This window comes from Chanodichthys erythropterus, chromosome 24 (genome assembly GCF_024489055.1).
Source record: "Chanodichthys erythropterus isolate Z2021 chromosome 24, ASM2448905v1, whole genome shotgun sequence".
Classification (NCBI taxonomy): domain Eukaryota; kingdom Metazoa; phylum Chordata; class Actinopteri; order Cypriniformes; family Xenocyprididae; genus Chanodichthys; species Chanodichthys erythropterus.
This window is the reverse complement of record NC_090244.1, coordinates 14,724,960-14,736,552: the sequence shown is the minus strand read 5'-3', so window position 1 is coordinate 14,736,552 and position 11,593 is coordinate 14,724,960. Positions and strand designations below refer to the sequence as shown.

The window sequence follows — 11,593 nt, the reverse complement described above, 5'->3', positions numbered from 1 at the left end:
AAAATCATCAAATAAGGAATACAAGGCTGGGTAGATGACTTTGCATAGTGATGATACAGATTAAAATATACAGCAAGGGCTCAGAAGTGCTTGACACATTAACCTTTATCAAATAATCAAAGTTTCTGAATCTCCAAAAACTGGAAAAGTTCATGTTGTCCAGCTGCAGTGCTTTCCCACTGTCATTGTGGCAGAGGTACAATGACTTTGACGTGGTTAATGGGAAATGATCCAGACTCCCCTCTGTTCATGCCCTCACACCAGTTCTCATCAATCTGGCTGGTCAGAATAATGACGTCACCCTCCTTGAAGCCCAGCTCTCCCTGGTTTTCTGGCTCGAAACTGAAAATTGCCCGACAACAAGGCTGCTCCACGGGGCGAGCTCTATCATCTAGTACACATAAAGAAAATAAGCTTTATTTTTGTAGCTTCTGTGCCAAGGTTAAGGTTACTTTACAGCAAAAAATAATAAATTGAAAACTGAACAGACACGCTCTAATGTTTTATGCAAATATGCAAGTTTTCCTTCTTTATTTAATTGTTACTATCATAGCTATTAATATAATATAATATAATATAATAGCTAAAGTCTAGCAGCATTATTAAAGTCTAATACCACACTGCAAATTGATATTTAAACCTCTAAAACTGTAAAATAAAGAAATTGAATAAAAAAAATAGTATTTTTTAGTGTTATTTTGAACTGTCCTAATTATATAAATGTTGTTTTTTTAAACACACAAAGAACCTTTGAATGTTTTGAAAGAGATCTCTCACTGCATTCACATAGAGGGTCAGTGCTTGTCTAAAGCTTGAAAAATTTTCAACTTCTGCAGTGAGCAACGCCTGTAACGTGACCCAACAGAACCCACAATTCAGTTCAGCAACTCATGACGTCACCCATTCAAAGTTAATGAGAAGTGTTCACGCTGATGCCCCATGTGAATGCACCGTTTTGCTCACAAAGACTAAAATACAGTAATATTGTGAAATATTATTACAATTTAAAATAACTGTTTTTATATTTTAATGCATTTTAAAACAATTTATTCCTGTGATGGAAAGCTGAATTTTCAGCATCATTACTCCAGTCTTCAGCGTCACATGATCCTTCAAAAATCATTCTAATTTGCTGATTTGTTGAGTTGTGCTGCCTAATATTTTTGTAGGAACCGTGATAAATTTTTTTCAGGATTCTTTCATGAATAGAAAGTTAAAGGAACAGCATTTACACTGTGTTCCAAATTATTATGCAAGTGACATATCAGTAGGATTTCTAAGGAAGAGGATTAGGGCCATGCGATAATAAAAAATGAAACCATTGAGATTAAAGTTGTTAAATTTCGAGAAAAAACTCGTTACATTTTGAGAAAAAAGTCGAAATAAAATGTTGAGAATAAACTCATTAAATTACGTGAAAAAACTCGTTAAATTTCGAGAAAAAATTTGAGATAAAATGTTGAGAAACTCAATTTAATGAGTTTATTCTCAACATTTTATCTCGATTTTTTTCTCGAAATTTAACGATTTTTTTCTCGTAATTTAACAAGTTTTTTTCTCGTAATTTAACGAATTTATTCTCGTAATTTAATGACTTTTTTCTCGTAATTTAATGAGTTTATTCTCAACATTTTATCTCGACTTTTTTCTCGAAATTGAACAACTTTAATCTCAAGATGATTTTTTTATTATTGCTTGGCCCTAATGGCCCTAATTTTAGACACCACTAACCAAACCTCACAAAGAGAAACATTTACAGTGGGTGTAGAAATATATAAAGACTAATTTTTAAATAGTTTTATTAACTGACGAATGCTGTACTACAATGGATGGTCTATATGGATGGATTTCTGGATGGTTGGTGAATGGCCACCACATTCTAATAAGACTGTGATGTCAACAGGGAGCTGGCGGGTGATGATTTGGGCTGGAATACTGGGAAGTGACACCTTTAGGGTGTCAAAATGACTTCTGCAAGATATGTGGAATTCATAACTGGCCATTTTCAGCTGTGGTATAAAAAGAGGGATAGTGCCTTCTGAAATAAAATGCACTATCCCATGCCGCAAAAAAAAAAAAACACCACAGCAATAAAACTGTTTGAAAATGTATTTCTACACAAACTTTAAATGTTTCTCTTTGTGAGGTTTTGTTAGTGTTGTCTAAAATGCATCTTTACGCACAACTGCCAGCCTGCTTGGAGAGCTTCTTGAGACTCCAGAGACACCAGCAGCTTCAAATACCTGTTTGCTGCTCAACACTGGCTTTTTTATAGCTGCCCTTTTAATACAATTAATTTTTTTGACAGGAACTTTCATTAATAAGCCTTTATCTGACCGAGTTCTGCTGTGCTCTAAATCACTTACAAATCTTATGATACTTCAATAATCTGCATTCAGTTTCACACAATATTAGTTGTTTTCATCCCTTTTGCACAACAATTTCATGCTTTTCATCTTCAGAAAGATCTTTCTTCCTCCCCATATTGCATGAGAACTGTGACTTGCTTAATAATGTGGAACAACCTCTTTAAGTAGGGTTTCCATAGACCTGGAAAACTATTTTGTCTGAGATTGATACCAGTTATCTAAAAAGACATGGATAAATACAAACAAACAAACACTTTCATAGAAAAACTAAAATCTGAATGTTTATTGTACTGAAATCTTACTGATATGTCACTTGCATAATAATTTGAAACAGTGTATTTAAAATATCTTTACTGTCACTTTTGATCAATTTAACGCATCCTTGATAAATAAAAGTATTCATTTCTTGAAAATTTTTAGACATTTTCCTGGAGGCAAAATGATCTTATTTACTGTTGCTGGTTGGCATGTCTGTTTTTTGAGATTTAATGGTGACTTTATCAGGAGGGTGAACCACAACTTGGGCATCTGTTAATGTAAGATAGAAAAACATTAGTAGCAAAGCTTGCTGGTGTACTTCCAACTACCAAATAAAAAGAGTTTTTGTAACACATTTAAAATTACGTGCATTTTCCACTCAAAGCTTCAGTGATCTCAGTATCTGTGGTACATAATACAGTATTTCAGCTCTCAGAGAATTCAGAAACAGTTCATGTTTAATGTAATCAAATAATCTATTACCACACCTGATGAGCATGTGGAAAATCCATAAGTATCTGTGTAGCAAACCATGCTCGCAACTGATTTAGATGCAAATTCCCTTTTGGGTTGATTGCTTGCGTCTGTTATCCTATACACAGGGACAAAATAAGAGGGCACATTAAATGAAACCAAGATTAGTACAGGGAATCTGATGTCTGTGGACTAATGATTCTAACCTGCTCTGCAAATTGCTCCTGAGATCTTCTAGAATCTGACATGACTGGCGGTGGTAGTCTATTACTGCTCCTAAAAGACCTGAGAGGTGTTGCAGCCGTTGTACCTAAAACAAAACATTAAAATATCAATTTAGTAATACATCATTAGAAACTGTGCCTACTTTTATTTTTGTAATCTCACAGTAACACCAAACTCAAAATGTATGTCATGGCCAATACTTTTGCCCATGGCTGTCTTTATACATATAACTTACATCTCTCTCTAGGAGATTTAACATGCTTCTCTCAGCCAGTTCTTTGGATTCTTCAAACTTTTCGAAAGCTTTCTTAATTTCGGAGTCTGAAATCTTTCCTTTACGTCTGTTCTTGTAATCAAAATCTAGACGGCGACCTTCAAGTTTTCTCAGATGATACTGTAAACCAGAAAAAGAAGGAAACCAAAGCTATGATTATGTCTTCAATCACAAAAAAAAAATAAAAACTCTAATTTCACTTCAAATGCTCAGTATACATTTAAAGTTACACAATCACAACAATGCTTTCGGATTAAATGCATCTGCGAAAGGACAGATAATCTGAACATTAGTAAATTGAAGCCAGGTATACAAATGATACCATCATGCCCATTTACAACATTATATTTAAGACTGACCCCAATTTCCTTCAGCTCTTTTTGCTGCAGGGACTGCAGAGGATCAATGAAGGTTCTTTTCACTCGCACATCCATACAGTCTCTTGCCTGCGCTACTTGTTTCAACGCCTCTCCCATTTCAAGTAGAGCATAACCTACAATTGTAGCAAAACTCAAAATTGGATTTTGACAGTAAAAAACATCATTGTGCTTCATTCGGTTTGTTAAACATACCAAAACCAGACTCAGCTCCAAGCTCATTGCCATAGTGCAACATGCAATCTCCCAGAATGCCCTCTGTCTGTGGATAGCCACCAGCTTTCACCTGCCCACGCATTTTGGACACTGTGTTGAGCATGCTGAGCTTTGCTCTGTATGCTTCAAGAATAAAAAAGGTGAATCAGCGACATGTAATAACAAAATTACTAACTAAAGCTTAAACAATAACCTTTATTATTAAATATATAAATACCTGGGTTTGGCTGAAGATATCCTATAGTTTTTGGAACAAGGTCGAGAATCATTTTGTGGGTAATATCAGTTTTCTACAATAAAGCAATCAATAAAATAGACAAAGAAAAAAAACTTTTTGATGCATCCAGGTCTTTAATATTTCAAATATACTATTTTCTTTATTTTGTTGGGAATGATATGTATACCCTTTCCATGTTGAGGAATTCCTCATCCAGTTTTGTTCCTTCAACTCCATTGATCTTTTCCTTTAGCAACTGTAAGGATAATCAAAGTTGGAAAAATCTAATATTGCTTTTTATTGAGTGGACTTACATATGTGAGTTAAAGGTGATGATGACAGAATTTCCATTTTTGGGTGAACTATCCCTTTGTTGTGAATAAATGTTATGAAGACTATTATGTGTTAAAATAGTCACTACTCTTTATGTAGAGTCCTTAAAGGATTAGTCCACTTTTAAATAACATTTTCCTGGTAATTTACTCGCCCCCATGTCATCCAAGATGTTCATGTCTTTCTTTCTTCAGTCAAAAAGAAATGAAGGTTTTTGATGAAAACATTCCAGGATTTTTCTCCTTATAGTGGACTTCAAACAGTTGAAGGTCAAAATTACAGTTTCAGTGCAGCTTGGAATAAGGTGCAACCAGACAAGGAATAAGGGTCTTATTGAGAGAAACCATTGCTCATTTTCTAAAAAAAAATAAATAAAAATTATATTAAAAATTATATATATTTAACCATAAATGCTCATCTTGAACTAGCTCTCTTCTTCTCTTCTCTATTTGAATTCCAGCAGTGTAGACACTGCTAAATGTATTACTGCCCTCCACAGGTTAAAGTTTGAACTAATTGTTATATACTTGCTCTAGCATATTGTATATGACAATTTAGTTTCAAACTTTGACCTGTGGAGGGCAGTAATACACTTAGCAGTGTCTACACTGCTGGAATTCAAATAGAGAAGAGAAGAAGAGAGCTAGTTCAAGATGAGAATTTATGGTTAAAATGTATAAAATGTAATTTTTTTTTAGAAAATGAGCGATGGTTTCTCTAGATAAGACCCTTATTTCTCATCTGGGATCGCGTAGAGCGCTTTGAAGCTGCAGTGAAACTGTAACCTTCAACTGTTTGGAGACAATTGAAGTCCACTATATGGAGAAAAATCCTGGAATGTTTTCATCAAAAACCTTCATTTCTTTTCGCCTGAAGAAAGAAAGACATGAACATCTTGGATGACATGGGGGTGAGTGAATTATCAGGAAATTTTCATTTAAAAGTGAACTAATCCTTTAATATCATGCGTAGTGACTATTTCAACACATACTAGTCTTCATAACATTTAAGATATGATATTAAGGACACTACAGAAAGAGTTGGCTTATAATTGCAATATTTACACAATGATATGATAAAAAGGTGTTGAATCCAATCACAACACAATCCAACATCTACAACATTTCAAAACAAAACCAGGAAATCCGTAAGCCTTGCCATTTTTAACACATTGTGATGAGTGAGCATCTGTTTCCTGTGGTTCATAAGCAAAACTGTTTATGAAGGTCAGTCGTTTGGCCAATGAGTCCAAAACACTAAGAGGATTCAGATCACCGGGAATGAATTGAAAGAAAGTGACCTTGGAAAACATGCTTTGGTGACTTGAGGACCTAGAAACTGTCCAGGAAACCTCCAGGAGTGAATGACCGGGCTTTATTAAAAAATTCCAGTAGATTTTATTATCCACAATAAACTTGATATGAACAAAAACAATAGCAGATAGTAAGTGGACTTTGGATCCAAGAAACAGACAACACCCATGTGCATTGTTGGTTTTGAACACAAGACAATTCATCAGTAACTGGGCCGTCAGGTCACACACGGCTGGCTACTAGAGTTGTGACGTTCGCGAACGAACCGACTCTTTTGAACGGCTCATAAACATGAACGATGGGAGCCGAGTCGCAGCTGGAGGGGAGCCGTTCTTTCTGTCGTTCTTTTTTCCTATGCGTGTTTCACACAGATGCACACAAATGAGCTCATCCGCGAGACAGAACAGTTATAGGGGGAGGGGCGCACCCAGCGCAGGCCAACCATAGACTGTAAAAAAAGATGGACGACGCGACGCCGCTTCCTTCCATTGTATTGAACTGAAGCCAAAATAGGCTGATGAATGGGCGCTGACACGTTACGCAATACGTCAAAAAAAAAAAAAGTTTGGAGCCTGGGCATGCGCAGAAGGAATCGTCAGTGGAGCCGGAGGCGGAGTCGCGATATCAAACTTCCGCCCAGACGACTGCGTCATCATTCATGTATTTTAAATAGACTATAAAAATTATACACAATTTAAAGTCTACCTATAAAATAATAGGCTATTCTGTTTCTAGAGCAATAATATTTTTGAAACAGCAAATTCAGTAGATAAAACCAATATAATATGCCACTAGAAACAACTCTAAATCGTCAGAAACGGTCCTGCCATTTTAAATCAAGTTCAACTAACGTTACAGGAGATCGATTGCTGTAATTAGAGTAAGCTATCATTAGTTTTGTCCTGCTAATTATTATTTTATACCCATAAAAATAATAAGTAACTGCCAGATAACGATCACCTGCTTTTTCCCGACATGGTTAACATTAGGTGCATTATCTTAACTAATAACATTTATTAATTAGCTTATAACGCCCACATTTGATGTTACAGAAAAAAAGTTCAGTGATCCGTCAGATCCTGTAGGTCGGTTAGTACAGTTTACTGCTGAACAACTCATTTTGTTGGTGTTAAATAACAAAGAAATCAAAAATTAACAGTTAGTTACAACTTTCAGCTTGGCAAAGCAGTTCATTTCACATCCAAAATGCACTACAACTACCAAAACACTTTATTCAGGTCTCAAATCAACTCATTCTTCCAGAACACTAGCAAAGGTTGACAGCCGACAAACACACTTTGTCATCCACAAAACAATTACCTAAAAAACACTAACAACATGTAGCATTATACAGTGTTTTCTTGTGTAAAACAAGGACACATCTCTGTTTATAATTCACTGCAATATATGTTACTGAAATGAATCAGACATGATGCAGAATTCGTCAATATTTTATGTCGTTTATTTATTTTTATAATTTTTTTATAATTCCAAAATACAAGAATTTGTATACACACCATCCACTGATACGGATACAATTCAATTGTTTTTATAGCATTTAATTTTAAGATTTAAAATATATTTCATTAAAATATTACTGTAGGAATGTAGCAAATTGCTGTCTTATTCAGTTTTGTATGATGTTATTGTTTTGAACATAAGTTTAACAGTTTTGTAAACAGTATGTAAGCATGTGCAAATTGGTCTGTACGTACAAAGAGTTTTGGCAGTTGTTGTGTCTGAGTGAGAAAAGAATTCATGAAATTTGAGAGATGTAGTCATTGAATGCATTTTGTGCCAAAGCAATGATAACTGATCCTCAGTTTAGCCCACATAGACCTCTGTTGTGCTCACTGTGTGAAGAGTTTTGCAAAAGTGACCTAAGTATTGAGAAATGTGTCCTAGCGTCTGTAAAAAACTGTAATACATCTTCAATCTCCCCTCGAAGCTCCGACAGTCCTCAGAGAAGCTGTCAATCAACTTCGAATCATGACGACACGCCCCGTTTTTATAGCATCAAATTGCTAGCTAAAATCTAAATCATCACAAAAACGAACAATTGAATATATATCAGTGTGATAACAACTACCTTAAATGACCAAAACCATCTTTCAGAAAGTTTTATTTGAAGCAGAATTTATTTTTAAGTTTTCACTGAAGTCTCATTCGACTGCATTGAGAGGGCGGGGTTTATGACCTGTACTGCATCCAGCCTCCAGGGGGCGATCAAAGAGCCCGTGGCTTCACTTTTCAGAGCGTATGAGACACACCCGAGGCCAACCCTTTATAGCGTGATGATATTAGTTATTAGTTGTGCACGCATCCTTCACGTGAGTACTCCAGTGGGGAAAAAAAACCCTGCGTTCCTCTGTCATTGGGTAGGAGCGGAGCCATGACGTACTGTTCTTGTATTGAAATTTTTCACTAAAAGCTGTTTTGCACAGACATTCATTGCAGCCCACTTTGTATTGTTCATTGACTTGAAGGGGCTGATGTCCTATTTGCAAAGTTTACAGTAGTAATTAGGGATGCTCACATTGACCGTTTAACCGTTAACCGAAAGTAAGAATTTTAACCGATTAATACTATCAGTTAAACGTTTTTTGTTTTGTTTTGGTTTTTTTTGCTGCATGTTAAAGAAAAATATGCTATATATACATATATGCTTATTTGTTAACTCGCGGGGCGTTTCACACGTGCCAGACATATTTCGCTAAGCAACAAGCAAAATGAAGCGAGCGAAAAGAAGTTGCTGTGACCGTTTCGATAGAAAGGGTCAGGCGCGGCGTTGGCACGGGGGATAGGAAAAGACAGAAATCGACCCCCGCACTTTTGATAAGGGCTGCTTCAATCAGTCAAAATATATCATCTTTTAGCTTAGGATATTTTCTTTCAAATGAGACCATTTTCACATTTCTGTGAGCTTTCGTTCATAAATAATCAACTGTTTTGTCGCAGATGTGAAGAAGAGGAAATGCGCTCTCGAACAGAGAAACACGCGATCTCCAAGCAATCGATCACAGCGTGCTAATGTTTTAGGACAGGTCGATGGTATATAAATCGTGGCCGAACGTTAGCGTTTGTCAATCAAGCAAAACCGTCCATTCAGAAACCGAGAAATTTGACACTTTAAGGTTAGAGGCTGATCTCTCAGATTGACGCGCGAGCTGGCTTGACTGAAGTTTTCGTGAGGATTTGTAGTTTATGGACTGTTTTGAGTTCGGTAATTACATCTAGAAAGGTAAAAGCATTGATGGCATCTATAAAAGAGATATCTAAAAGCGAAACGAAAATTATTGCCTCGACCGGCGACACAGTGGAGAGGACGCACGAGGAGACCTGCGTGTTTAATTGGTATGTGTATGCTACTGTACTACTGCATTTACAAAGCTTATCAGTGGCATGCACTTTGATCACGAAAGTGAAAGTGCCTTTTGCGGTCGCAATCGCGGTGACCCCCGCGTTCCCATTTCTCTCGATGTGAACCGTGAGCTCCAGTCCATTACAATTCAGGGCCATGGTATACTTCATTTCCCGCATTCCGCTCAGTCTCGTGCGCAAGCCTTTCAAAGAAACTCCTTTGCCCATGAGCGCGGAAAGACGCGTTCGGTATGCACACGTGCACCGTCCGTGGTCATAACAATAACAATCCTTGAGGTAGGCCTGCTATTTTTATTTGACGGAAAAAATGTCTAAAATACCGGTTGTTCAAAGCTTCAATGGATTCACCGTGTTTTTGTTTTGTCATCTTAATTTGTTGAACATTTAAGTGAAAAATATTTAGTGTAGGTCTACTTATTTTATGCCTTTTATTTAAATTATTTTTTTCTGTTGTCAGAAACGCTGCAGGTGCGTGACAATTTGATAATGTGAATCCAGATTCTGTTGTTTATCTGTTCTATGCTGCTGTTTGCATGTTAAAATAAACCCGTGGAACACACAGACACTCGTCAATTGTATTTTTTATTTAATGTCATATATATGTCATATTATCATCATATAGGCTATACAATATTATAATCTTATCAGTTAACGGTTAATAATCGGATAACGAGCGTCGGTTGTCGGTCGAGAAATTTAACCGAAATGAGCATCCCTAGTAGTAATAGTATGTAGTATGTAGACATTTCCATTTTATTTATTCTAATTTTATCTACTTTAAATATTTTTTTTCTATCAAAATGTTCTTGTGTGATAACAATGTTCTTGTGTGGAAGTGTTTGTAGTAAAAGCTGTTTTGCACAGAAATTCATTGCAGCTGGCTTTGTTTTTGATGTTTATTTGTAAGTAGGTATTGTATGAATAACATAAGTCAACGTAGCTTTACACACACACACACACACACACACACACTTTGTACTAAAGGTAAATCCAAAATAGTGATGTCACTGTCTAAGCAGAGGGATTTGTGCAACCCTATGGAATATAGTCCACACATGACAAATGAGTGTCATGTTAAATGAATAATTCAAACTCAGATATTGGTGTGTGATATCCGAGTTTTAATTATTTGACTACAAATCTCACCTCATCATTCCTCCCAGTGATTATTTCCAGGAAAAACTGAGATGCCCCCAAGCTGGCTTCTTAAAACTGACTAAATATTTAAAAAGAGCCAAAAGGAACGGATCGCGAAGATCCGGATCCCCTCAAAGAGCCATAAATCCAATCACTACTGGCTACAGTTGCTCTAGATGTGATGAACAGAGAGAAATACTATAAATGTCCGCGAATCGGTTCCTTCGAACGCTTTGTTTCAAAGAATCGGTTCAAAAATCTGATTCGCCGATTCTTTACGTCGTGAGGTAATTACGTCATCGTCAAGACATGTTTTAACGATATAATTTTAAGGGTGTTAAATGTACTTTAAAATATACCTCAGGTCAGATCGTTGCTGTCATGATTCAGTTCAGAAAAAAAGTAATTTACAATTACAACCTAAATAAAACTAGCATAACTTCTCTTAATTTTTGCACTTTTAAATAAAATACAACTCTGTTTTTATGTCAATTCGTAAACATAAAATACTTTTTTTATGTAACATTCGAGACAGTTCTCGGTCCGACTCGCTTGTGAAGAGGTTCGACTGATTCATTAAAAAGAGCCGACTCAAAAGAACAATTTATTCTCGGGCATTGCTATTACAATATAAACGCAGTCAACAAACGCGGAATGTCACAAAAGTATTAAAACTCTTTAAAGCCGCAATTTAAAGCGCTGTTAACAAAGTGCATGTCTTTCAGGGCTGTATCACTTTAAAGAAATGACTCGAAACATATCTTGTTTGCATCGTCGCACAAAAGCTTCGCATTACCTGACTTGCTTTGTGAAACTGTTTCTTCAATCCGGCCACTGACATTCTTATCCGCGTTCGTCCTCAAATGTTTCACATGAACAAACGTGTCGGGATGGTTCAGTCTGTGTACTATCTCTGCCCGTGAGTCCTCATTGCTCTCCACCCTCTTCCGTCCGTCGCAATGTATACTGTTGTTTTGCACCTTGGGACATTGCCCAGATTTGATTGGTGGGGCTGTACT

At 36.3% G+C, this 11,593-nt stretch overlaps 1 protein-coding gene across 5 annotated transcripts; it reads right to left on the bottom strand.

Annotated features, from left to right (window-relative positions):
* Window positions 1-178: 178 nt before the first annotated feature.
* On the bottom strand, window positions 179-11,543 carry sh3gl3b (SH3-domain GRB2-like 3b). 5 transcript variants are annotated; one of them, XM_067380573.1, is made up of 11 exons: window positions 11,371-11,543; window positions 4,598-4,666; window positions 4,411-4,483; window positions 4,173-4,316; window positions 3,960-4,093; window positions 3,562-3,720; window positions 3,308-3,411; window positions 3,116-3,219; window positions 2,998-3,030; window positions 2,823-2,897; window positions 179-391 (listed from the first exon to the last, which is right to left on the bottom strand). In XM_067380573.1, exons 1-11 carry the CDS (start codon window positions 11,413-11,415, stop codon window positions 183-185), a joined length of 1,149 nt encoding a protein of 382 aa, XP_067236674.1. In that variant the 5' UTR covers window positions 11,416-11,543; the 3' UTR covers window positions 179-182. The 5 variants fall into 5 exon arrangements, with proteins under 5 accessions (XP_067236674.1, XP_067236679.1, XP_067236675.1 ...); XM_067380578.1 differs by lacking the exons at window positions 2,823-2,897; window positions 2,998-3,030 and adding exons at window positions 1,997-2,009; window positions 2,792-2,813 and having other exon boundaries at window positions 179-414; window positions 3,159-3,219; XM_067380574.1 differs by lacking the exon at window positions 2,998-3,030.
* Window positions 11,544-11,593: the final 50 nt, after the last annotated feature.